At 43.3% G+C, this 27,976-nt stretch overlaps 1 protein-coding gene across 2 annotated transcripts; it reads left to right on the plus strand.

The window, feature by feature from the left end:
* Nucleotides 1-997: 997 nt before the first annotated feature.
* Nucleotides 998-26,941, plus strand: LMAN1 (lectin, mannose binding 1). 2 transcript variants are annotated; one of them, XM_035100622.2, is made up of 13 exons: nucleotides 998-1,250; nucleotides 7,392-7,546; nucleotides 7,629-7,736; nucleotides 9,100-9,161; nucleotides 9,880-9,979; nucleotides 10,743-10,866; nucleotides 11,609-11,667; nucleotides 12,586-12,730; nucleotides 14,099-14,292; nucleotides 14,393-14,463; nucleotides 19,470-19,623; nucleotides 20,818-20,939; nucleotides 24,154-26,941. In XM_035100622.2, the coding sequence occupies exons 1-13, from the start codon at nucleotides 1,022-1,024 to the stop codon at nucleotides 24,188-24,190; spliced, it is 1,560 nt and encodes a 519-aa protein (XP_034956513.1). In that variant the 5' UTR covers nucleotides 998-1,021; the 3' UTR covers nucleotides 24,191-26,941. The 2 variants fall into 2 exon arrangements, with proteins under 2 accessions (XP_034956513.1, XP_034956514.1); XM_035100623.2 differs by having other exon boundaries at nucleotides 12,586-12,718.
* The last annotated feature ends 1,035 nt before the right edge of the window (nucleotides 26,942-27,976 follow it).

A 27,976-nucleotide genomic window follows, 5' to 3' on the forward strand; every position in this document is an offset into this window, starting at 1 on the left:
ATAGCTGCCAAGTTATCCCTTTTTTACAGGGATTTTCCCTTATGCTGAATAGGCTTCCTCGTGAGAAAAGGAAAAACTTGGCAGCTATGGACATGGAATTGGGTGGCTGAGCTCCTGAGGCTGAGATAGTTGAAATAATTGACTTCACAGGTGTAGGCAAAATATTCCACCCCTGAGAGTGAGTGCAGCGGAGCTCAGTACTGTGTTATCAGATGCGCGGGTGGCATAGCTGCCAAGTTTTCCCTTTTCTCGCGAGGAAGCCTATTCAGCATAAGGGAATTTCCATTTAAAAAAGGGAGAACTTGGCAGCTATGGCGGGTGGTTCTCCAAATCTGGAGGTTTTTAAAGGCCTTGGAGATAACTTTCATTCGGGTTGGGGGGAAGCAAAATATCAACCATATAGATTTTGCAGATTTTTCATTTTGCAATCAATTTATACGCGCTTCATCATGAACTCGCGTCATTAATTCGGGTGGCAAAACGCTGTGTTGCTTGTGTTAACTGATCACCCTTTAATTTCCTTTTATTTAGGATCGATTCTAAGGTATCATGAAAAAGTGAAAGGCAATGGACTGTCATGTATAGGCTATAATTGAGGGATTATGTTATGTTAGGATCAGGGCTAGACCCTTCCTTAAATTGCTTCTGCCACGAATAGGAGATTCATGGATATTTGATTAGGGGGGGGAGGGGACAAAACAAGACCTACGTAAGTGAAAAGCGTTCGCCACAAAATAATGAGGCGATGACGGTTGCTGGGCTTTTAAAGCGAGGGTAGCGAGTGGGCGGGGACTCTGTTCAAACCACGTGGCCTCACAACGCCCTCGCATCCCCTTCTTGTGGGCGGGGCTGGGTGGGTTTATACGCAGTGGGGGCGGGGCGATAAAACGAGGCGCCGCCCACCCGGCGCGGCGCTCTTCGCCTCGCTGGCCGCGCTCAGGACCCGCCCACCCCCGGGAGCCTCGGCCAATCAGGTAGCGCCCTGTTGGCCGAGCCGGGTCTGCTTGCAGCTGGGGCCAAGATGGCGGCGGTGTGGTTGCAGAAGGGGATCCCGACTGTGAGGTTTCTTTTAGCAGCCCTGCTCTGCCTCGTTGGCCGCCTCCTCCCCGCCACAGACGCCTCCGGCCAGATAGACGCCGGAGCTGCCGGCTCCGCGCCGCCTCACCGGCGGTTCGAGTACAAATACAGTTTCAAGGGGCCGCACTTGGTGCAGGGGGACGGGTCTGTGCCTTTCTGGGTGCACACGGGCAGTAAGTACCGGCGGGCAGGGCTCCGCGGGTGGAGGGGAGGGAGCGCCAGGGGTCCAACGGCTTCACGTCAGGCCCGGGGGTTCGGCTGCGGGAAGCAGAAGCGCCGCAAAGGCGAGGGGGCTCCTGAGCGCGTGCAGAGTGCGACTGCCTCGCTCTCTGAGTATGCGCGGTTTGTCCACGCGCGCCTGGGGTTCGCAGGTCCCGCAGATTCTCCGCCCTCACAAAAAAGAAAAAGTTGACTCCGCCGGGGGGAGTTGCAAACCCTAGAGAGAGGCCTCCCTGGCGTTGAGGTCTGCTTCCCGACCTCTCTATCTGTAAGGTCTGCCACGTGGCCCTTCTGGACTTTCTCCCCTCGCCCTTAATAGTACAGTACAGGTAGTAGAAGCTTCCACATGCGCATGATGGGGAAAGCAAGGCATATGGCTGGAGGTTATGTGTTGTTCTCCCTTCATCCCAGGTATTTTGGGGTTTCCCCGTGTGTTGCTGCTTTCTTATCAGCAGTAGGTAAAGTGGGCCAAAGGTGGTCCGCTACCTTTAGTGCTAAGAAAGTTGCTCAAAATGCTGAAAGATAGATGAAAGCGTAGTCTGTTCGGCCAAGGCACTTCTTAGCAGGAGCGCATATTTGGGAGAAAATAGGGGTGGGAAACACAGATCACTAGTAAAGCATTAGCTGAGTGCTCCTAAGTGCTTGGTTAAGTCTTGCTGTACGCACGCACACACACACTTTCTGTAGCGCCTATAACGAAAGCAATGCTTGCTGCTCAGAGCAATGATGATATTTATTGGCCTTCTACTTGAGCCTTGTAATTATGCCCATCCAAAATTACTAACATTAATATGTGTGTGTGTGTGCCTGTTTATATATATATATATATATATATATATATATATATATATATATATATATACACACACACACACACACACACACACACACACACACACACACGGTATATGTATAATACGCCTGTAGAGTGCTGACAGAGGTGGGACAGTGCTGCAATTCTGTACAGCACTTCAGAAGAAGGAGGAGGCTTTTTTTAAAATACTGGTTGTGGACGGTGGTGTATTCCACCCTTTCTCTACCAGTCCACTCATTTTCCTGCATGGGATTCCCTTTGGGGTGTGTGTGTATGTCTGCATGCATTTCCTGGTTGCCTGGTGCTTAAATCCAAGGCTGTCATAGATACCCTCATAAGAACCCTGCTAGATCAGGCCAAAGTCCCATCTAGTATGGCATCTTGTTTTCGCAGTGGCCAACCAGATGCCTGTGGGAAACCTGCAAGCAGGACTCAAGCACAAGAGCACTCTCTTCCTGTGGTTCCCACCAGCTGGTGTTTAGAGGCATCATTGTTTCTGTCCCTGGAGTCAGAGCGTACCCACCGTGGTTCTAGCCATTCTTAGCCTTATCCTCTGTGCGTTTGTCCAGTTGTCTTTTGCAGCTAGCTAACTTGGTGCCCATTGCTGTCTCCTGTAGGAGAAAGTTCCATAGTTCCAACTATGCATCACATGAAGAAGTACATTTTTTTAACTTGTCATGAGTCTTCCAAGATTCACCTTCAGTGGGTAGCTAAAAGTTCTAGTGTCATGTGAGAATAAGAAGAAGAAACCTTCTCTAGCAAGCTTTCCCCACGCCATGGCTAATTTCATAAACTTTTGTCATGCATCAAGTCTTCTATGATGTGAATGCAATGAGGATGAAAAGTTTGGCACCACTGTTTTCAAACCTGTTGCATATTGGAGTGGATGCAGGGAACCGGTGGTCCTCTATATGTTGGGCTACAACTCTTTCCATCTTCAGGCAGCATGGCCGATGGTCAGGAAAGATAGTTGAGATCCAGCAACATCTGGCTACAGCTAGATGCATGCCTTTTCTCCTTCCTGCACCATGCACACACTTCTGCCTGCTGCTATTGCTCATTTATATAGCAACACTACTGTGCTTCACAGAGGTGATTTGGCTTCTCTTTAAAGGAATTACAAGGTTTGGGTAGGGAGTCGTGGCTTTACAGGCACAGGCACACCATTGCCACCTCATCTTTCAGTTGGTGAATACCTGTCACCTACTCCATTTGTTTTATTTTATGGTCTTATTGGTACAGGCCTTTCCTCACCCCTTCCCCCAAGCCTTTGTAACCAAGCGTAAAGACTTGTTGAATGTGACTTGAGCAGAAACTCCATTCTAACTTTCCTCAAGAAAACTGCAAGCCTTTATTTCCTGCACTCCTTCGTAATGAGCCATGATTTTATTAACCTCTGTCCCAATTTTATAGCATGTAGGCACAGGTTGTAATACTTTATTGTCCCTGAATGCTATTATGTGTTCATTCCACTTTAAGAACTTTAGCATACTGTATATAGCTTGCTGATGGAGCAGCGTATTTCTTTTTACAGAAGTGTTTACACTGTCGTGCTGCTTTTCCACAGTAGGTGATTAGTAGAATCTTTCATTCCCATGAGATAAACCACACCATATGGTGCTTAGGTAAGCCATGAAGATGTCTCTGTAATAGGCTTCTTTAAATGTGTTCTGACAAGCAAGGTGCTCTTTCTGTCCCTTGTTTGTTCAGGTCATTACCCCCTGTGCCACTTTATTGCAGTGAGATATCTACTACGCAAAAGCATTTGACTGTGTTGACCACAGCAAACTATGGCAAGTTCTTAAAGAAATGGGAGTGCCTGATCACCTCATCTGTCTCCTGAGAAATCTCCATGTGGGACAAGAAGCTACAGTTAGAGCTTGATATGGAATAACTGATTTGTTCGAAATTGGGAAAGGAGTAGGACAAGGCTGTATATTGTCTCCCTGCTTATTTAACTTACATGCAGAATTCATCATGCGAAAGGCTGGACTGGATGAATCCCAAGCCGGAATTAAGATTGCCAGAAGAAATATCAACAACCTCAGATATGCTGATGGCACAACCTTGTTGGCAGAAAGTGAGGAGGAATTAAAAAACTTTTTAAGGAGGGTGAAAGGGACCCTGACCGTTAGGTCCAGTCGCAGATGACTCTGGGGTTGTGGCGCTCATCTCACTCTATAGGCCGAGGGTGCCGGCTTTTGTCCGCAGACAGCTTCCGGATCATGTGGCCAGCATGACTATGCCGCTTCTTGCGAACCAGAGCAGCGCACGGAAACGCCGTTTACCTTCCCGCCGGAGCGGTCCCTATTTATCTACTTGCACTTTAACGTGCTTTCGAACTGCTAGGTTGGCAGGAGCAGGGACCGAGAAACGGGAGCTCACCCTGCTGCAGGGATCCGAACCCCTGACCTTCTGATCAGCAAGCGCTAGGCTCTGTGGTTTAACCCACAGCACCACCCGCATCAAGGGTGAAAGAGGAGAGTGCAAAATATGGTTTGAAGCTCAACATAAAAAAAAACTAAGATCATGGCCACTGGTCCCATCACCTCCTGGCAAATAGAAGGGGAAGAAATGGAGGCAGTGAGAGATTTTACTTTCTTGGGTTCCATGATCACTGAAGATGGTGACAGCAGTCATGAAATTAAAAGATGCCTGCTTCTTGGGAGAAAAGCAATGACAAACCTAGACAGCATCTTAAAAAGCAGAGACATCACCTTGCTGACAAAGGTTCGTATAGTTAAAGCTATGGTTTCCCCAATAGTGATTTATGGATGAGAGCTGGACCATAAAGAAGGCTGATCGCCGAAGAACTGATGCTTTTGAATTATGGTGCTGGAGGAGACTCTTGAGGGTCCCATGGACTGCAAGAAGATCAAACCTATCCATTCCTAAGGAAATCAGCCTGAGTGCTCACTGGAAGGACAGATCCTGAAGCTGAGGCTCCAATACTTTGGCCACCTCATGAGAAGACTCCCTGGAAAAGACCCTGATGTTGGGAAAGATGGAGGGCACAAGGAGAAGGGGACGACACAGGACGAGATGGTTGGGCAGTGTTCTCGAAGCTAAGAACATGAGTTTGACCATACAGCAGGAGGCAGTGGAAGACAGGAGTGCCAGGTGTGTTCTGGTCCATGGGGTCATGAAGAGTCAGACATGACTAAACAACACAACAACAACACCTACAATTTAAATGATTTTTCTCATATAAGTGTGTCTAATGGACAGAAATCATTTTTATGCTTGCTGGTAATAGTGACTACTGATTGGAGGGCTGCAGGTATTCCTTACTAGGTCCTAATTAACATATTAGAATCTTGGGATCTGCTTTCAGCGGCCTGCTTTAGCAACTTGATCCCAGCTCAGTGACTTTCCGTAGCTAACACGTGTTTGGTCTTGAGGTTGTAAATTCAGATTTCAATGTGTGACTTGTCATTAGTTTGCTAACTCAGTACATGATGCAGGTGCCAAAAGGATGGTCTAAATATATGAATACGTTCTTTTTATTGAACATGTGAATTACTTTAAACTGAAATTTCGCATGCGGTTGCCTGCTTTCTTTGTTTTAGTCAAAGCATTTCTAGAAATGCCATATGGAAAACCATTGCATAGCTATGGTGATGTGTCACAAGTGACAGAAATGAGAGGCCTGCTTATAATTTTTTCTGTGTCCAGCAGCACCTGTTTCTCTGCCCCCTTCTGATAATTATTTCATTTTAATAAAATATATTAAAATAAAAACTTTAGTCTGATAAGAGTTTTGATTAATTTGGTCTTAATCCATGTTTTATGCTGCGGCTTCTTTTTGTCTTTATTTCTAATTTACCAGCCTCACTGCCTGCAATTTGTTCTAATGTTGACTGTTCTGTCATTGATTAAACCAACATTTGAAACATGAAGCAAATAACTTTTGATACTGCGATCGTTTGATTGAATAAGCACTAAAGAAATGCTCAGACTTAACACAATAGCCTTGTTGCTAATGAATTAGGGAAAACAAACAAAATATCTGCACACTGTTTTCTTGAAACCGTCCTGGGCAGAACGGGACATGGTTCTACAGCTAATACAAGATGCTTAGTGTTTTGCAATATATTTTGCAAAGTACTTATTTCTATAGTGGAATATAATATTGGAATAGGGAAGGATGTTTGTGCATGTTGTATTTTTACAGAGCACAACTGTGATCATGTGTGCTGTGGTTTTGTTTTATTTTTAAATACTCAGTGCCCCAAATGCCCTCATTTAGGATCTTCACAGCACTGTTCTGATTCACCACATGCTGAAACCTTTCTAGTTTCTTTGCATTGGGGTCTAGATTCCCTTGGCTTATATGCCTTTGACCCACAAGTATTGAAACAAAATGATGGGTCTCCAGAGTGGAAGTAAACTGGCCATGTTCCTTTTGTCTGCCGGATGTTGCCTCAGTGACAGATAAGAAATGAATCTGCTCTTTTTTAAAGTTCTATAGAAATCATTTGCTCTGACAGTGTTAAGCTGCTTCATGAGGTTTCTTAAATGTTCTTAATCAGTGGTGTAGCAAAGAGGTAGAAGGGTCATCAGGGCAAACAAATGTGAGCCTTATTCCCTCCCCCCTAAAAATGACTTCTGACTTTTGTTTGTTCATGTAGATGTGCATGGCTTATGCACATGGTTATCTTCATCGACCGGCCTAACTTGTAATGCCACTTCATTTAATTCTAAAACTTGCCCAGCACCCCACATCTTCACATATGGCCCAGATTCTGAATATTGAGGCCAGAGTCTTGCAGTATGTGTGCCTGACTTCAAACTAGGGGTTCTCAGACTTTCTAACAAGAGCAAAACCTTCCACGTCTTAAATTTGCAACATGTGAAGACAATATCCATGAGAGCAGCAGTACTGTATTTTGAAATGTTCTGATCAAAGGCTTTACAATCAGGTGGTAGTTGCCCTTGTTCATTGTACAAGGCACTGTACAATGTTCCACTGCAACACTGTAGTGTTGACTTGATCATTCACCATTAAATATCATCAGTGTCATAGTTCTCCATTTCAGTCTTGGCTTGGTCATAGTCATCTCAGTCTAACCAGGTGGTTGTGAGGATAAACTATGGGCACTGGTGATGCACCATGTAGGCTGCCCTTCACTGTTTGGAATATGAGTGGGAGGAAACACATGTAATTTTCAGTTGTCAAAAATAAATTCTGCAAATGGAGCCAGTGGGGTGTGTTTTTCTGCAGCAGTTGTTCTTGAAACACTCGATGATTTTAAAAGTCAGTTTCTTACTTTCCTTTTAGATGCTATACCCAGTGCTGATCAGATAAGAATAACTCCATCGTTAAAAAGTCAGAGGGGATCAGTATGGACAAAAAGCAAGTCTATATTTGAATACTGGGAAATTGAAGTGACCTTCCGAGTGACAGGGAGAGGACGAGTAGGAGCTGATGGACTGGTAGGTAGAATGGTTGCATATGCAGACAAATCGGTTGCATGAACCCGAGGCCTAAAATTTAGATTTGAATTTCTCTAAATAGGCAGTCTGGTTTACAGAAGAACAAGGCTTAGAAGGTCCTGTTTTCGGAGCAGCAGATAACTGGAATGGAGTTGGCATCTTTTTTGACTCATTTGACAACGATGCGAAGGTTAGTGGAAAGCCATACATAATATGCACAGCAAATAAAAGCTCTCTAATAGTGTGTATAGTAGCCCTATTTTGTATGAGGTTCTGTAGACTCTAGATGCCCATTGCTTAAGATAGTTGATGCAGAACATGTAAATTTATAGCCAGTTCGCACTTGGAAGCAAGTCCTACTGAATTTAATGATTTGCCATAGAATTGCCACCTAAAATATATTTTGCAGAGCAGGTGCATAAACTGTCTCTTGTTGCCAGTAGTGGAATCTTAGCACAGGATCCTATGAACATCTGTATCAGTACAGTTGTCCAAAGGATTGGGAGGTAATAAATGCTTGGGTTCCTTGAAGACCATTTATTGTTAGAGTGGATAGCATGTTGGGGCAAACATAAAATGATTTATTTATTTATTTTGTAATTGCATTGCTGTGATTTTAAAACAAAACCTTGACCTTTTCGTTTGCCACAGCCAAAGTGGGAACTTGTTCACTGGGGAAACTATTATAGTGCATAAATCTCTTAATTAGCACCCCTTTTGCATGAAGTGTATGTAGAGACTTTTGTGTAAAAAATTAGTTGCTTTTTAAAAAAGGTTTAAGGGCCTCATTCAGCCACCTGACATTCATGTTGGCAAGTCTTGCTGAACAGGTGTGGCCCAATATAAAGAGCTATTTCATTGGTAGGTTTTGTTTGGGGTTTTTGGCTTCTTCTCTAACATTTCAGTTATTTTGTTAGAGAAAGTGGTATCGCACCAAGTCTTAAAAGTCCTTGACTTTGATTTTTCCAGCTGTATGTTAAGCTGTCCAGATTTCCTTAGCTCTTTGCATACTTCTGAACAATGCCTTTTACTGTTAATCTTCTTACTCCTGAATACTAATGCTTCAAGTTGGCATTGTTTACTCTCTGATAAGATATGAATAGTCTATATCAAGTGTAATTATGTAATAAATTTCTGTACTGCCCTTCATCTGAAGAGCATGGGGCAGTTTACAGTATAAAAACACAAAAATACATACAATAATAACAAACAGAAACAATTCCCCCCCTCCACACAGTTGAAAAGTTGCGTTAACTGGCTCTCTGAACACTTCCTAGGCCACACCCCCTCTCCCTAGGCCACGCCCCTCACTGTCTCTGGTTCACACCCCAAGTGCTTTTTTGCCTGGCTGCAATGTGTTCTTGGACTCTGATAATGCCTCAGATTACTTCCTAGTGCATGATCCAGGACCCCGAACTTCACAGAAGCATTGTTCTAGTTTTTTACTGTACGTTGCTGAGCAGCGTCACCTTTCAAGTTAGATGAGTTCCGGATTAGACTTAAAAATCACTTTTGAGAGAGGCTTTTGTCTTGATATGTGTTCCCCCCCTCAGAAAAACAACCCAGCGGTGATCGTTGTTGGCAACAATGGCAAGCTCCATTATGACCATCAAAAGTAAGTTGTCTGTGAAAAGATATTTGGAAGGCTTATAAACCAGGATGAAAATTCTTTAAGTAAATTATGTTTGTTTGCTTTCATTTTGATTTCATCCTGTGCAATGACAGAGGGTTGCAGCATGTTCTAAAATGAGCAAAAACTGGATGTGCATTTGGGATTCCCTAAATAAAGTTGTTTCTTTTTAAGCGTTTTAGTGTTGCTTGTGCACTGATGCAGATATCGTCATTTTTTATTATTACTATTAATGAGTAGGGTGTTTTTTAAAAAAAGAAAAATGAACTGAGAAACATTAAAAACGGATATGAAAGCAAGGGTAAAAATAACCTAAAAGTAATAATAAAGCAGCAAATCCAATCTAACTCCACCCCACTAAAATATGCAGAGTTGAGCTCCAAAGGCCCTGGTGAATAGAACTATTTTTTTAACCTCATGCCTAAAAACAAATCAAGATGGTGCCAGGTTTCATATCATGGCTAACAGTAGCTAGGCTTCCCTGAATCTTAACTAGGTTTTTTAAACCCCTTTCAATTCCTGGCAAAGAGGAGATTTTTCCTGCATGTTTCTTCTTAGAGCATTCATTAGTGGAAATTATGATAGGTATTTCATTTCTTGATTAGATCGCTTGAACTTTATTCTAGTCATGGTGTCAACTCTGCACACCTGTGTGTATTCTACCGTATTTCTGGTTTTAAAGTTTGTCTCTTTCCTCTTAAAGTGATGGTTCCACACAAGCCTTGGCGTCGTGTCAAAGAGACTTTCGTAACAAACCTTACCCTGTTCGAGCAAAGGTCACATACTACCAAAAGACACTGACTGTATGTACTCTTAATTCTCATTATATTCCTCTCATTATACTTTTCTGTGTGCATATTTTATTGTTGCAGTCTCTGAGCAGGCATGCTTCCTTAGGGCTTTAAAAGCTGGGAAAGATGATTAATGAAAGCAAGATGTGTGTGTCCTTGGGGTTAGGAGAGGCCCAGGTAGTTTGTACAATCAGTTTGTATTCAATTTGTTTATAGTTTGGCCTGTTGCATCTTGCAGAACAACATTTCCCCCCTCTCAAAGCGAAACAGAAGTTGGGTGCAGCATTGGAAAAAAAGTGCACTGTATTGATTGTGTTCATAGTAAGGACTGCAAGGTAACTAGGGATTATTATCATTGATTGTGCCTTTTGGTATAAAGAATGGAATTCTTAACTAATAAGCTGCACTATAGGCTTGAAATAACACATTAGATGGTACCCCTAATTAATGAAAAGTTAAATAGTGTTTTAAATTACAATTTTATTGCATAATTTACACAGATGAAGATGTAGGAGCAGGCTAGTTGACTTTGGGCATCACAATGAGTTCCTCATATAACTGGAAGTACCATATGTTTGAGAGTGGGTACCAGAGGAATTCCACTGTAATTGACATACATTCAGCATCTCTACTAAATCTCAATGGCGGGAAACCCTCAGAATGCTTCTGCTAGTTGGAAAAGACCTATATGGGCTACACGGGGAATTGGTCAAACACTGTATGAGGCAACTTCTCTCTCTCTCTCTCTCTCTCTCTCTCTCTCTCTCTCTCAAAGCTATTGATCAACAATGGATTTACTCCAGACAAAGAAGACTATGAGTTTTGTGCCAAAGTGGAAAACATGGTGCTTCCTTCAAATGGATACTTTGGGATCTCTGCAGCAACTGGTGGACTTGCAGGTGGTTTTTAGTACTCAAGACATACCTTCTCTCCCTCCTTTTTAGCAAAGATTCTTCCGCTCTCCCTTGGGAAAATTAATAATTGCTAAATTGTGAAATGTCTGCCAGCTTAGTAACAAGAGAATCAGCAGCCATGACTGGCACCTGATGCTAATGTGCTTTGTGGAAGTCTGCAGAAGAAAGGAATTAAACAGACAAGGATGTAGAAGTTCAATTCGTTGCCCTAGATTTGGTTGAATCGCTTCTGGTTCATGGCACTTGTACACACCAGTGCTATTGGTGGATGGGGTTGGGCAGAGATTCCTTTGTGAGTTTCTCTTCCTGATGGAGAGGGATAGAATCAAGAGCATTGGCTCCAATAAGAAGGCTTCTGTATAGCACTGTGCCCAGTCTAGGAGGGTGCTGGTTTTAACTTCATGGAGGCTCACATTGATGTCCTTTAAGATCCTCAGCACCAAGAGCTTCAGGAGCAGGGAGATGGTTGTTTGAGGAAATACAGGCCCAAAGTTCTCTTAGAAAGTGCCGTGGTGCTGGAGTCTGCCACAGTCAGCTCTCTGGGGCCCCAGATGCTGGCGGTCAGCCTTGCAATGCAGGTTGATGCATCTCAGCAATCTTAATGTGTGGTACTGCTGGTCACGCAGTGGACCAGATGCAGAGATGAACTTTTACGGATGTCATTCTACTGTGTTGGAACAATCAGAGCTAATCTCTTGCTGTGTTTGGGTTTTGTTTTTTTACCCAGATGACCATGATGTCTTGTCTTTCCTGACTTTCCAGTTGACGGAGCCTAGCAAAGATGCGGTAGGCATCCTTGGGCAATAAAAATTACTTCCCTCAATATATTTTCCTCGTTCATGTCAGCACTGGATAATACTTCACTCTCACAGTGTGAAGAGTGTTTCAATGAAACAAAAGATGAATGTTTGGCTTGCAACTGGGGGCACTTCGTTCTTTTTATGTATAATGGTGTTTTGGCAGCCATCACCCTTCTGCAAACTATATGCCAATTTGTGCTTCAGTTCTAATGTATTACCTTAAATTCTACTTTCAGTTAATGATACCTAGCCTTTGGATAAGGAGAAAAGAATTGCTGTAGAGTTATTTAGCTGAAAGTCGCTTCCATATAGGTTTTTAAGGTGAATACCCTGAAGCCTTAATGATTGAAGAGCTGTCATTGACATCAATATTTGAATATTACATTCATGAATTTGATGGGGTCCAGTGATGACACGCTGGTTATGAAGTCCTTTCCTTAAACTTTGCAGTGTCTTGATTTGGCCTAGCCAAAAACACACATTGGGATGCTGGAAAACCACGATTGCTTGAATGCATGTACACGGTCCTATGTGGTTGGTATGAAATTGCTTGCCCAGAGCAATGTGGGTGAGAATGCAATGCAGAACTAGATGTGGCTGTTGCTTTGAACTGATTGGATGCAGGCTAGAGGGGTGTGGTCTTCTAATTGTACCATCTGCCCACATGGTCAGCATGATTTTAAAAATATTGGTCCATGCTTGATTGTTAGTGTGTGGGAACAGGCCAGAGGGAAGTGGTATACTAGGGGTTTGTTAGTTCATTAGGAGAAAGTCATGTGAACAAATGCTAAGTTTTCTGGCTGTTAATGGTAGGGGTAGGTCTGGATGCAGAATACCAAAGATATTTGCTGGAGACATTCAGAATGTCCTTCTAAACAAATTTCTCTTAAAATTGGTTTTATAGCCTCCCCCCGATGCAGAAATTCCTGAAAAGGACAAAGAGAAATATCAAGAAGAGTTTCAGCATTTCCAGCAAGAGCTGGACAAAAAGAAGGAGGAATTTCAGAAGGAGCATCCTGACATGCAAGGGCAGCCTAGTGAGTGGCCAGGTGACTGGGAAGAGGGATGACTCGGTTTCAAATATTTGCCTTCTTGTGATGCATTCATCTTGATATGCTGTTAGACATCTGCTATGGTAACATCTCCTTAAACCATAATAAAAATAAGCTATGATTTTTTAATGATTGAGCGGTATGGTTGTGCACCCTGCTACAATAATGGTCACTTCATTTGCACAGTGTAGTAAGCAAGTGTAGCTTCAGTCATCCAAAGCTGGGTTCATGACCTCCTTCTCTCCAAGCCAGCCACGAGTGGAAACCAAGAACAAACTTTGCATTCTGCTGATGGTTTGGAGGGAAGGAAACCACAAGCCGGGTTTGGACAAAGCAAGCTAAACTGAGGCTCATTTCTCGGCGTGATTTCATTGACATTCATTTCTGGTTTATTTTAGCTATGGTTTAATGGAATGAGCAGACCAGGCCACTGTCTGCCCGAGAAACAGGTAGAAATTGCTTTAGCTCCAGAGCTGCCCACACTTGGAGCCATATGAAATTTGAAGAGGTGCCTGGTTACAATGCTTCATTTTGCAGCGCAACAAAATTTTGCATATTTCTCCACCCTGTGAACTCCTGCTATATGCCCTTGTGCTATATGCCCAATCAGTAGTTTAAATCCCTCCATTGCATAGATTAATAATGTATATTTAGAACACTGTATAACATCAAATGTTTAGAAGAATCTGTTTGCTGTTGGGAAAACATCTCATGGGGTGCTCTCTCTGTCCCCACTCCCCAAAGTTCCCTTCTAAATAACCATGATCTTGTAAAGATCTAGGAGCCAATGGGCCATGTGCTCATCAGAATAAAGTTTGTGGGAGAAGTCTCTGTCTTGTCCTTAAGTTTTGAAAATCTCATTTCAAGCTGCAAATCCTGTACTGCCTACCTGGGAGTAAGTTCCATTGAACTCAGTGGTGCTTGCTTCTGAGTTGGCATATATTGGATTCAGTTGTTAAGCATTAATCCCTCCCAATAATTCCACTGTGCTTTCTTCTTTGATGTGCCATGTTCTGAACATGCTCTTGTCAAATTAAAAGCTCTTCAAAATGTGGCAAGTGGGCAACTGCAGATTTATCTGCTGCTCTTTTGTGAGCAAAGTTGGCTGCAATTAAGCCCTGTCTCCTTCAGCTTCATCTGTGCTCACTGGGGCTAAATTAGGGAACTTCAGAGCGGTTGCATGCATAAAATAATGTAAGTTGTAAAAACTGCACACAACATGTATATAGTGCTTGCGCATAGAAAAATGCTATGGAAATGTTTGAAGGGGGAAGTGATAATTGCACCAGTGAATTCCTGGCTGTGACCAATTGATAACGTATACCTAGAATTTCCTTTCAATTTGTTTCTTATTTGTTTTTTCAGCGGATGATCTCTACGAGACTGTGAGTGATCGTGAGCTTAGGCAAATCTTCGAAGGCCAGAATAGAATTCATCTTGAAATAAAGCAGCTCAACAGGCAGTTGGACATGATTCTGGATGAGCAGAGGAGATACGTCTCTACAGTGACAGAAGAGATTTCCAAAAGAGGAAGTGGTGGCCCAGCACAGCCAGGCCAGGCAAGCAAAGCACGCGGTTCATGCATGTCTCTCAGGTCCCCTTCTTTGCCGTTCTTCACTAACTGTATTGGGTTTGTGTCTCTTTCTGTGTTTCCTTAAGGTCTCTCAACAAGAGCTTGATAATGTTGTAAGAACTCAAGAGGAGGTCCTGAGACAAGTCAGAGAAATGAAGTAAGAGTGCATGCACAAAAGAGGACATAAGCCCACCCACCCACCCCCAGTTTGTTTCTGAGTTTTGCTTCATGTTGTCTGGTGCATATACTGAAGTGTTGCTCTGGTGCAACAGGACAACACCAAAGAGATTTGGGATTTCCTTGCTCGTCATAATGCGCTTGAGAAATAACTTAAGTGTTATCTTTGCTCACTTAGCCTTTATCATTGCAACCATGAATGGCAGCAGAACAAAGAAAATTAGTACAGTGTTTATGAACACAATTGGTTCCGGAAGTTTGTTCATAAACTGAAGCGTTCATAACTGAAGCGAACTTTCCCACTGAAAATAATGGAAAGTGGATTAATCCGTTCCAGACGGGTCCGCGGAGTACTCAACCTGAAGCGTACTTAACCCGAAGCATGGGTGTAATTGGTTCCGGAAGTCTGTTCATAAACTGAAGCGTTCATAAACTGAAGCGAACTTTCCCATTGAAAGTAATGGAAAGTGAATTAATCTGTTCCAGTTGGGTCCGTGGCGTTCGTAAACCGAAAATTCATAAACCGAGGTGTTCATAAACCGAGGTTCCACTGTAATAATACACAATAATTGTTTTAACTTATTTATCACACTACCAAGAAGGTAGAAAATTGGCTCGAAATTCAGAAGCCGCCAAGGCAAACCCTGCCTCCACCGATCCATTACTGCGATATTATTTTGCAATAGAATGCTTTGCCACATTATTGCAAGAAGACAACAGAAAATAGAATTTCTGCCATTCAGACTGGCTATTGCCCCAGCAGGGCAATAGAAACATCTTCTGTAAAACCACTGCATTCTCTTAGAGGGTTTAGAATGTTTTTCTAGGCTTCCTTTTTTAAAAAAAGGAATAGCAGCCAACCTGATGCCCTCCAGATGTTTTGTGGGCTATAGCTCCCATCATCCCTGGCCATTGGCCATGCTGCCTGGGGCTGATGGGAGTTGTAGTTTAACATCATTTGGAGGGCACTATACTGGGCAAGCTGCCTAATAGGATGCCTCGTTACCTTCTGTTTATTTGTGTAGGGCTCCTTTCTATTCGTTTTTTTCTCTGTTCACTGCTTAAGCATTTTACACAATGCAGCACCCAATGTATTTACAGACTTCTAGGGGACTCTGAAATGTGAGCAAATATGTTTCAGTAAGGTTGTAGAGTTTCCCCCTAAAATAGCATGTGTTTGGGTAAACTGAGGTCGCTTTATGATGATAAAATGGGAGAGGGTTCCAGGTGGTAGGCCTGCGAAACCGACAGTTCTGGCAGTGGAGTTTTGAGTAGCTGTGTGACAAGGTCCTTTGGTGCAAGAGGGGAGCTTTAGGGCTGATAGTTGAGAGGACCATGTGAATGAGTGCAATCTACCTTGCTGGACAAAGTGTGGCCTTCGTGCCCTCTATGCAGTCCCACCTATGGAGCACTCTAAAGCAGCGATAGCATGGCTAATGGTCAAGGATGATGGGAGTTAGTAGTTTAGAACACCCTAGAGGACACCCCATTGGCTACCCCTCTTCTAAAGCTTTTGCCTCTCACTCTCAGAGGGAGATGTACCAAGTGTCGACACATGTTCTTGGACAGAGTAAGCACTCGCCCAAGCGTTGTTTCCTGACAGTTGCATTAGTGGGCTCTGCCCACCAGAATGCCCGTGAGCTTGTGTCGCCCCTGTGTTCAGTTTGAAAACAAGAGAGGAAATTTTCTTGCAATCTTCATGCAACGGCTTTGAACCGTTAACATTTATCGCTATTAATGGTTCAAGGACTGCTCCTTCAGTGTGCCTAAGTAGGTCAGCTTTTATAGAATGAAGATTATAGAATGTACTTCCATTTTCACCCTTGTTTCTTGGGGACGGCTTTTATTTTAATATTCTTGGCAAATCTTTATGCTGGACAAGTAAATTAGATTTCCTTGTTAGCATCAGAAGCCTGCCTTTTTAGTGACTACTTATTAAGAAAGCTTTTGCGTAACATCATCTTAATATTTTCAGCTTGAGATTAAAGAATGTCTTGCGGATACAAAGCAAAAACAAATCAGTATCCCCCAACCCCCAGCTTCCTGGCCTTTGTGGCCATCGCCAGAGGGGGAAAGACTTACTGTCCTTGTAATTTTCATGTCAAGATTTGTATGTTTCCTAATCGCTTCATTAGAAAAGACTTCTGGCTTATGTAGAAGAAATTGGTCCGCTTCCCTTTTTGACCAGAGCATTGTTGAAATAAAGTGCTCTGTGTCGAGTGTTTACTGGGATTTTTGATCCGTAACATTTGCATTTCTGGTAACTGACAAGTAGATGAGTCTCTTGATTATAATCTTTTTTTAAAAACAAAAACAAAAAACCCTATCTTAAGCCTGGGAATTCCCTGCTAAACATGTAACAGTCTATATTTTTCTGGTACAATATACACGTGGCACGTAAACAGTTCTCTTTTAAACAATTGTGGGGGGTAAATGAGGCCAAGAGAGATTTTTCATTCGGTGACTTTGGTGGCTTTGAGCCTCGGTTTCCCAAAACAGTATTCTAATCCCGAGCCAATGTTTGAGGAACCTGTGGCTCTTGGCTATGTTGTCTGGGGCTAATAGGATTTGTGATTCTGGCAACATCTGATGGGCCAGTTCCCAACTCTTGTCTTAAACAAGTTTCTGGGATCCAGGAGGCAGTTCAGCTCCATGTTTTACAAATTTAAATCTTATGCAACTGGTAACCAATGGATCATTCATATCTGCGAATGTTGCGTCTTAACAATGCCTGCTTAAAACATGAAGCGTTTATCCTTAACTTCAGCGCACAGCAACACTTAAATGAAGATGAGCTTTCCAGTGTGTTTGAATGTTTACACAAAGCAGTGATTTGAATCGGTTCTTTACTTTTAAGTAAAGTTGCAATCACTGTTATTATATGGCTGAATAAAGAGCTTTACTAAAGTCTACAGAGCAAGTCTCAGAACAAAGAGTTGCTGTGAAATCATCTTTTGTCCAAGCAAATGTGAAGTTTCAAGTAAATTAATAGAAGCAAATTTGGGGCATAGACTTTGATTATTCTGTTAACAATGAAAGGGATTATCATTCATATGATGATATGTCGCTGTAGATGCTAATCCTCTTTGCAACTGGAAAGAGGCATCACAACAAGAAACTTATATGAACATATTGATTAAGAAACAGGCCTGCCTCCCTTATCCAATCAGTTTAGATTTCTAATATCACCAGTTACAGCATCTGCACTTTTTGTGGCTTTAATTTTCTTTTCTGTAAGAGCAGAAAATGAATTTATTCCAAGATAATTCTGTGTATTGCATTGATGCATGCGGGAAATGAAATTTGTCATATAAAAGGTAATCACGGGCCATGTCTTTAAATCTTTGCTTATCCCTAAAGCATATTCTGCTGCTTGCAACAGATTTTAGCTTCCTTAGAGTTTTGACATTATTCAAAGCTTTGGGAGACTTTGATTCAGATCAGTCTTTGGAACAAAGTTGTAAGCCTTGCGACAGCCACAAAATATTTTTTTGCAGACAGCTAGGTTGCCGAAGAGGGGACCCAGGTGGCGCTGTGGGTTAAACCACTGAGCCTAGGGCTTGCTGATCAGAAGGTCGGCGGTTCGAATCCCTGTGACGGGGTGAGCTCCCGTTGCTTGGTCCCAGCTCCTGCCAACCTAGCAGTTTGAAAGCACGTCAAAATGCAAGTAGATAAATAGGAACCGCTACAGCGGGAAGGTAAACGGCGTTTCCATGTGCTGCTCTGGTTTGCCAGAAGTGGCTTTGTCATGCTGGCCACATGACCTGGAAGGAAGCTGTATGCCGGCCAATAACGCGAGATGAGCGCCGCAACCCCAGAGTCGGTCACGACTGGACCTAATGGTCAGGGGTCCCTTTACCTTTACCTAGGTTGCCGAAGACTGACACTGAAACACGTACTGCATAGCTGCATCATCATCTGCAGAGTAGAATAATAGAATACTTTTTAAGAATTCATTACTAAAGAGTGGTGGGTTTTTTTTACTTTAGTTTTACTTTTTTTTTAAAATTATTCCACCCAGTCAACTGTGCTGCTGTTCAAGGCTGTAACCTACTTAACCTAGGAGTAAGTGCCATTTAACTCAATGGGACTTAATTCTGGGTAGTCGTGTATAGGACTACACCTGAAGAGAGTTGATATAATTTTGCCAAATAAAATTGGGGTGCAGGGAGCCAGATTTGGAGCTGGACTCTAAGCAACATCTGGGTACATACAGGATCTCCACCCCTTATGAAATGCAAATAACTGTTGGGCTAGTGCAGGCATAGGCAACCTTGGCTCTCCAGATGTTTTGGAACTACAGCTCCCATGATCCCTAGCTAACAGGGCCGGTGGTCCGGGATCATGGGAGTTGTAGTTCCAAAACATCTGGAGAGCCAAGGTTGCCTATGCCTGGGCTAGTGTAAGGTCTTTCCTGATGCCTATTCTAAAATGCCTTGATTTGGGGCAGGTGTCTGATTGGCTCTCCACAGTCAGACAACACACAAGGCTAGCTAGGTGTGCACCCCTGAACAGCAGCAAACACTCAAACCGCAGCTTGGACTTGGGCAATCTTGAGCAGCCAGTGAAGTGTACTGTCTTATGTGAAACACAGCACAAGCAAAAGGGACCTTTAACCCTTCCTTCCTTGGATTGGGCAGCAGCAATGGTAGAATCTCGCCCTTGGCTGTTCACTCCCATCTGCTGCATCTTGGCTCCATACATGGGAATAATCAGGTGAGGTACACAAAGGGAATGTTTGAATGGAGTGCTTGCTCTTAGCTTGTCTCTCTCTTCCTTGACTCTCACAAGTGGTGGACCAAACAAATGGTGCCAAGAGAGGTGTTTGCCTCTGTTAGCTTTGCAGCTGTAGGGAGGCTAGAGAAGCTTTTGATCCTCTCTTAGCGCAGCTTGCTTCCTTTGGGGAGGAGGTCGAACCTCTGTTTGGGAGGCAAAAATATCACTATTGAGAATGGGGTTGGGGTTTTTTTTTCCGTCTCTTTCCAGGAACTCTGTGGGAGAAACACTGAGGCTAGTCAGTGGTAGTCAACATCCTGCCTCTGCTGGTGGAATCTATGAATCAACCCAGCACTTCAACGACATCAAGGAGCATCTCCATGTAGTAAAGAGGGACATCGAACATCTCGTCCAGAGGAACATGGTACTGCAGTCTCTTGTCAAATGCGGAAGCCGTTTGCTGCACTGTGTCTGCTTGCATGCTACCAAGGGAGTGCTTTAAGGCCTGGCAGGGTGCTAGGGTGGGTTGGGCAACTGACTAGGGCAAGGATCGCTACCTCATAGATGCTTGGATCCAAGGTGGTGACAATGCTGATTGGCTCCAAAGCTTTGGAACCACTAAGAAGCCCACCAAGGCTCCAGAGGAGGCTGTCAGACCAGGGTTGTGCATGTGAAATTCTGCACACACTTCCTATTGACATTCAGTTAGGTTTCCAAGTAAGCATGCTTGGGATGGTGATGCAACTTTTCTTCTTCTTTTTTTCACCTGGTGGCCCTGTCCAGTCATTTTTGCATGCTTCTTGGATCTCTCTCTCTCTCTCTCTCTCTCTCTCTCTCTCTCTCTCTCTCTCTCTCTCTCTCTCTCGTGTGTGTGTGTGTGTGTGTGTGTGAGAGAGAGAGAGAGAGAATATGCATAGCATGAGACACTTGAGGCTTCACAGGTTTTATTGCCAAACTTTTATTCTGAAGCAATTTTGAGGTATTTATTGTTTTCTGATAGTAGGGCTGTCTTGAGTCATTTTGAGATTAAAGACTAAAATCCAAATGTCAACATTTGCCTGTAAAAACCTATACTGTATTGCCACTCTTTTGGATGGTGTTGGCATGAAAGAGCATCTGTCAAGGCTCACCCCTCTGCAGGAGACCCACTGCCAATAAGTCCTGGCCCCTGCTGCTGCTCGTGGTTGCCTCTTTGCCTCCTTTTTTGCCCTTTCCCCCTGGCCCAGAGGGAACTGACAGCAGCAATGAACAGGAGGATTATCAGTCATCCACCTGCTCACAGGGACTCTTTCATGGCCAGCAAGGATGTAAGAGTGATGAAGGGAAAGCAACAACATTGGGAGCAATAGCCATGAAGCGGTGGTGAGAAAATTGTCTTGCCAAAGGGCCCTCTGGAACCTCAAGTTCTAGAGTGATGCCCAAAATCTCTGCCTGTCAGTAGGCTTGGTTACCTCCTGTGAATATACCAACACTCTGGTACATTCACAAGTATTCCTTGCACTCTCTTACATGGAAGCACAAGGAAAACATTCCCTACAAAAACAAAGAATGCCTGTTTGAGTTTATTCCTGCATGTTGCATTTGCTGAGAAATTGTTCTCTTCCCTCTTGCTTTTTAGCCATCAAATGAAAAACCTAAATGTCCAGAGTTGCCACAGTTCCCATCATGTTTATCAACAACACACTTCTTTATATTTGTAACAGTCCAGACTTTACTGTTCATCGGTTACATCATGTATAGGTAAGTTGGAATGCGTTTTGTATGCATCATGCCGGAATAGAATTGATTCAGTGGCTCGGAAGTGCAAAACAGTCCCTCCTAAGCAGGCATCAGTAACTGCAGAGGGGAAGGTGTAAAAACCTCCTCTTGTCTGAATAAAATGAAATAGATGGTAGGCTTTGCCCTGTCATTGGTGCCAGGGTGACTTGGTAGCTAGCCAAAACTCCCTTTCCACCCTGCCATCCAAGGTCTTCCTTGCAGTGTCAGAGAGAGTTTCATAGGTGCTTTGGAATTTGCGTGACGAAGATGCCCGAAATCCCCCCAAATAACTCACACCAGGACACTTAATTTTGGTTTGGGTTTTTGGCATTATTTTGGCCACAACTTTATTTCATTACAATTATTTATTTGAGTGTTGGCTTAGGCTTTTGGTTAAACCATCTGTCCCCCACTTTGGGACAGGACCAATTTCCATCTGACCACTTGGGTCAGGACCATCACCATCTGTCCAATTTGGACAGGACCAGCTCCGTAAAGGGAAGTCAAGTAAACACCCAATGGGAGAGGAGGTAGCTGTGCCCAGACATTCCCCCCTCTTGTCCATGAGTGTTCCCCAAGGCTCAGTCTCTGTAAAGAGGCCCCCCAGCCCCACCATTTGGCGGGGATGTAAGGACGAGAGACAAAGCCCCAAGATTCCTTTAACGGAATACTTCTATATGGAGCAATGTTAAGAAGAGGGTCGGCACGTAGATGCCACACCCCTCCTCCAACAAATTAATTAACCAAAAGCCTAACCGCCAACCTAACAAGTTGCTTAGCAGTAGGCAAAAACCAAATGGCAAGGCCAATCAGCCAGATGGCAAAATTCCTACTGGGCCCCTGAATACAGGCAACCCCTAGAAAGGCAAAGCAATGTCAGGCTAACACCTTAAAACAAGCGGCGGGTGGGAGGGGGATTCAAAACCAGCACGAGTGACCAAATCCAAAAGATGCCAGGAATAAATAGGGGGCCCATTAGCCAATCAGAATTACGCTTTCATTCATGCACGCCCCCTAAACACACTGTCTTGCAGATCCCCAGCACCCACCCAAACCAGGAGGATTTCTACATCCCTTCCACAACCCGCATTATCTTTGATTAGATAATGCACTTTCTCAGGTCCCCTGCCCAACCGCAGGGAGCCACCCTCTCTTGTCCTCCAAGTTCTCAGCTCAATAAGAACCACCCTGAAGCTGTGTTGAGCCTCAGTGAAACTCTGAAAGTGAGACCCCTCTGACTGCTTTTCAAATCTCTGAAGCTCACTGTGAATTGCCCAGTTCTTCTCCCGAGCTTGAGTTTAAAGGCACACTCTGGTGGATTTCTGACTTCAAACAGTTCTTCTTAACAAGTTCCAGTTCTCATAATCGCACACAAATACTTAGAAATTTTCTGCAGAGATGAAATCTGAGTGGGACTCCTGAGAATAAGGAGTCTCTTCTTTGTTTGTGCACAGATCCTCCCTATCTTTTGTGACCATCATTTCCAGGATCTTAACCACCTCATTATATTGTCTTCCATATTTCAGGAGTCTGGGCTATTTTTCCTCAGCCAGTCTGCATCCTAAAGCATGAACTAAGATAATTGTGCCACCCCACCTTAAATTCCGCAGTAGGAAAGCTATGCACCCATGTCCATGTCCAGTATTGAGTCTGTTAGGTTAAGCATCTCATTGGCAACTGAAGCCTGGCAACTCCCAATAACATACCTCTCTAATCAAGGGTTCCCAAAAGTTCAAAGTACACTTCCGCAGGACAAAGAAGCAATTGCATCGCCCTTTCTCTCATGTCAGCTTTTAAGATTAGCACTGCCTACACCAGGCATAGGCAACCTTTGGCTCCCAGATGTTTTGGAACTACAACTCCCATGATCCCTGACCACTGGCCCTGTTAGCTAGGGATCATGGGAGTCGTAGTTCCAAAACATCTGGGAGCCAAAGGTTGCCTATGCCTGGCCTACACCTTTTTCTTGCCCTAGGGCAGGGGTGGCTTCCCAGCTCGAGTGTTGCATTCACCACACTGCATGGCAGCAGTGATGTAGGGCCACGGAGCCTGTAGTTCCTTCCTGTGCACACCACACTCAGCCACACATCCTTGCCATGCATACTTCTGTGGAGGTGGAAGAAGGCTGCAGCCCCCAAAACCAGTGGGGTGGGGTGGGGTGGGGTGGAGAAGCCCACACCCCATTGAGGACCCTAATGGGATTCTTGCTGGGGAAGGACAGGATTTTCTTCTCACCTGCTGTTTCTGAGGTGGACGTGTCCTCCTTCCCCTCTGCTCCCCATGCAAGTTAATGGCAAGCATGATCTCTCTGCTAATTTGGATATGGAGGAAAAAAAGAGACACTCCTCCTGGCTGGCTGCAGCATTGGAGAGGAGGCTGGCAGGCCACTTCAAATGGCTTTGCAGGCCTGATTCTGGGGGCAAGTGACAGATGGAGATTATGTTTGATAGAAGTGCCAAGTTCTGTGGAACACAGGTGGACAAGATTTTGCAGGCTAGACAACACACTGCACGGCAGCTGTGTTAACAATAGTCTTGTTGTCTCCTCTGATTGGGCAGCATGCCCTTGGGGAATAGTTGCTGTGCAATTCGGGAACAACTTTTGGGAGCCATTTCTCCAGCCACCCCACTTCCAAACTTGTGGAGGACAGAGAGTTTCAGGGGGGAAATGACTTGCACAGGAAGAGTTAAACATCATTCTCTTTCCCCACCCACCCACACATCCCTTCTTTGCTTCAAAGTTCCTACTTTCAAGGATGTTCTACAACAGAGTCACTACATACAGCTGTAGCTAGTTTGTCCCCAAAAGGGCCAAAAAAAATTAGTGCAAAATAAAGTAGGTTAAAATGGCCACACTTCCACAAAGCTTTTTTTAATTATTATTTGAAAGAACCTGAAACAATTTTGAAAACTCCGCTTAGCCCTAACCACACTTGGGCCTGCATGTCTGACGAGTTGACTCAGTTGGTTCAGACTCAGCTGGAGGGGTGCTTCATGCCTGTTCTGCTTCTAGTCTTAGCCCATTAAAGAGGGAGCTCAGACTAGTGCTGTACCACTCTGGCTGATGTTTGCACTCTTGCTCTGAATACTAGAACTGAAGTTCCTAGATCTGAACGAGGTACCGCCTTGCTGAAATGAGCAAAAGGCTTCCCGCGTTTGGTTTTGCTAATTGCGCTCCCCTTTCTGTTTGTGTGCAGGACTCAACAAGAAGCTGCAGCCAAGAAGTTCTTTTGATGGCCAGTCTGTGTGCATGCAGATCGTTACAGGAGTTGCAGATGAGGGAAACTTTAGTGTTTAAAATGCTTCAATATTTTAAATTATTGAGTGTTTACTGAATACGCTGAATTCCAGATAAAATGTAAAATTGACAATGACGCTGAGGAAGAAATGAGACCAGTTCTGTCCTTGCGTTTCCAGGAGATGTTGGAATATGCCCCTTAATTCTACTGTCAAGATACTTCCCAGGCAGAGAACTGGGGCTGTGGTCCTGCTCGCACTGATTATTACATTATCTGATTTTGGGTGGGCAGGGGGCAGGAAAAGCTGCTGTAAAACATTTGTTACATATCAGAATTATTTGGGGTTGCAAAACCTTAAAATTGCATTCCCCTTCTGTTTTATGGAAAGAGGTTGCAAAACTGGCATTCATACCTTGGGCAAGATCAGTCTGGTATGTTGCAAGCCCACCTTTAAAAATATGCACAGTAACAGTGATCAGCAGAGAGATTTAATCGAAAGGTCTTTAGAACAATGATTCAGTGGACCAACACCAGGTGGGATTTTCTTGTGTGGCGACAATGGAAGAAAGACAATGGAGTCCTTTCAAGCATGTTTTGGTATAGGTCTTCTGAAACTGACCATACTTTTGTAAAAGTGTTCTTTAACCTCTCTTCAAGGAAGAGACCTTAGCTTGCATGACTTTTTAAAATTAATCTTGAGTTCAGAGTATATGATATAGTGGCGGTCTTCTTTTTTTTTAAAAAAAAAAAGTCACTGAGCAATGTTGAAAACCATGCCGATCCTCTTTAGAATGTTCTCCAAAATGTTGCATACCTTCACCTGGGAACATTGTGAGTGCACATTAACCGTTTTCTTACAAACTGGCCCATTGCTGATCATCCCTGCTTTTGCTGTACAGGTGTTTATAATCCGCTTGAAGTTTTTGGTGCCTCTCCGCCTTATCATGTAAACACATTATATGGGAATTCCCACGCCCCAACTGAAAATACAGATTTACTCTTGCCTTGTTTACATCTTGCAATTTGCCCTTGTTGCCTTCCAAGTTGTATTCAAATGGCCATGGAAATTGTAGGCCTTTAATTGACTTCAAATCAGGATTTCTAACAACGTTTGATTTTAAGAATTGTATCCAATGCTGTTCTTCTGCTTGTGGAAAGGTTTTTGGCCCTGTGAACGGAGGAGTGAGGAGAGTGAGTTTTGCCAAATACCTCTCCCCATTTGTCCTGTGACCCATCACACCACCTCTCACTTTGCCGGAGGATTTGACAACCATCTGGAGCAGGGGGAGAGGCAATGGGGACTGCAGAGGAAATATGCAACCAGCAAAAACTCTCCTTCTGTTCATAGGAGTTCTGCAAACGGAAGGACAGTATTGGAATCCACCCTGAACATTTTTCAACAGTCTACCACGCTCAGTATTACATATGTTGAAGGCATATTACCCTTGTCAGCTTGGAAGAATTGAGCAAATCTATGCAATAGTTTCCCCCTTCTCAAATGTGGTCTCCCCACTCCCCTCCCTGCCATGACATCAGTAGCATTATGTGCTGAATAGTAGGTGGTTCTCATCAAGCTTTTATTTACTGTTTGTTGAAGGACCTGCTGCTCAAAACTTCAATTCATAATATGTAAACAAGGACAAATAAAACAGCAGCAGCAGCAGCATTTTTAACCAGCCAAAATCATACAGGAGGGCAAATTAGCCCGCTCAGATTCACACCAGCAAGTATTTTTACAGGTGCCTTGGACTAAATTAAATACATAAAAGCTGCTGTTATATAGAGATATATATATATTCATTCTGCTCAAGGTTTGCTCCCACTAGCAGCAAGGAAAGATACAGTTTCTACTGCAGAAAGACTTTTCAATGCTTTTTATGCTGAAAGAACTGATTTCTATGAGATGTTTCTTTCTGAAATATAGTTGGAGAAACGAGAATCTGCTTGTAGATGACATCTCTTATCTTCTTTCAACAAAATGTGAATCTTCCCAGCTGTGATGCATTCAGTTTGAGAATTAAAATATTGAAGCAACCAGTGGTATTGTTATCTTGTGTCCAGATGGGATAAAACTGGGTCTTGAAGTAACCTGTAGCCTGGGAATTAATACCAGAGCAGTGCTTTTCTGAAAACTGCAGCATTTTGACCTATGTCTTGAATGGGAGTTGAAGGCTGCCAAAACAGACCCCTTTTCAAAGGTGGTGTTCCAAACTGGTGCATCTTGACTTCGTGATAGCAAAAAAGGGATTTGCTATGTGATCCGTGCCAATTGTAGACACCTGGCATGTCTGCTTCTAAACTGATCTAATCCCAATTTTTCATAATTCTCAGCTATACTCCTCTTTGTTCTGGCATGTGGTCAAATGTAAGCACATTTTCCAAAAGGCAACTTATGTTAGCATTTCGAATTGGTGTAAATACTATTCCTTTAGACTGCAAGAGAGCAACATACAAATCCGGTTTTAGAAGCACTTTGCATCAAACCGGTGCTGTGTTATTCACTGTTACATGTGATCATGCTGATGATGGGTAAAATTCAAACGAGCAAGTGCAGAATGTTCTTAACTATTGTACAGACCACCTTCTATGGGTGGTATCTATTGTTTAATGGAAAAACACTGCTGAAGATAACTTTGTATCGTCAACTCCTGTATGCTTTTAAAAACAAAGCTGTCCTGTTGTCCTCAAAATCCAAGCACTTAAAGGAAATTGGAAATGAATTTGAATAAATACCTATTTTTAGCAATGATTTGTTGACATTTGTAATTTGGCAAAGCTGCTCTGATAGCGGGAAGGAGGAACAAGATTCCTAAGGCGATTGTTTTAAAGTGATTCAACCTGTAATATGAAGACATATCTGTATACAATATCCCAAGTTTCCCCCCAGTATTACTCAGTCCGGGCAGGTGGGGATGGCAATCTTCAGCCTTCAGACTGAATGCAGTCTCCATCCCTTTTATATCCTAGCAACTCTTCCCAGGCCCTGCTTCTTCACTGCCTGGCCTTGACTGTTTCTCCATGGCTGTGATGCCCTTGGAATCTTGACCACAACTGTGTCCATGCTCCCATTTAGTTTGCACCCACCACAGGTTTGAGAAGCAATGTGCACACAACATTAGCCCCAATCCATATCCATCCTTTTCATTTTCTATGAAGTACTGCATTTTGATGTGTCTTCCCCCTTCCCTCCCTCCATGAGTTCCATATTTAAGATGAAATTTTATTTTATTTCCTTTAGCCATGTGTTATGTCTCTATAGTTGCCATAAATAATTCCACATTACAAGTGATTACATCCCTGCCAATGATTTTAACTGTTTACAGTGGTCTTTTAAGAATTTACCCCAGTCTTTCAAAAATACTTGATCTTCCTGGTTTCTGAGCTTCCCCATCAGTTTTTGCCATCTCTCTGTACTCCATCAGTTTTGTCTGCCATTCTTCTCTTGTTGATACTTCTTCCATCCTTCCATCTCTGGGCTAGTAGCATTCTCACTGCAGACGTTGCATAAATAAAAAGTCTTTTGTCCTCTTTTGGTATCTCCACCTATTATACCTAACAGAAAAGCTTCTGGTTTTTTGACAAATGTGTTTTTAAACATTTTCTTTAATTCATTATATATCATTTCCCAGAAAGCTTTTACCCATGCACAAGTCCACCACGTATGGTAAGAAGTACACTCCTTCCCTTTGCATTTCCAACACAGATTCAAACTAGTTTTATACATTTTGCAATTTTACTCAGTGTTAGATACCAACCAGACATCATTTTCGACTTCAGTGCA

Source organism: Zootoca vivipara, chromosome 11 (assembly GCF_963506605.1).
Source record: "Zootoca vivipara chromosome 11, rZooViv1.1, whole genome shotgun sequence".
NCBI classification, from domain to species: domain Eukaryota; kingdom Metazoa; phylum Chordata; class Lepidosauria; order Squamata; family Lacertidae; genus Zootoca; species Zootoca vivipara.

Coding starts and splice junctions, on each gene's coding strand:
- LMAN1 (XM_035100622.2), top strand. CDS start 1,022: ATGGCGGCGGTGTGGTTGCAGAAGGGGATCCCGACTGTGAGGTTTCTT. Junction 11,668..12,585: donor CGGAGCCTAGCAAAGATGCG/GTAGGCATCCTT, acceptor TTGGTTTTATAG/CCTCCCCCCGATGCAGAAAT. Junction 14,293..14,392: donor GCCCAGCACAGCCAGGCCAG/GCAAGCAAAGCA, acceptor TGTTTCCTTAAG/GTCTCTCAACAAGAGCTTGA.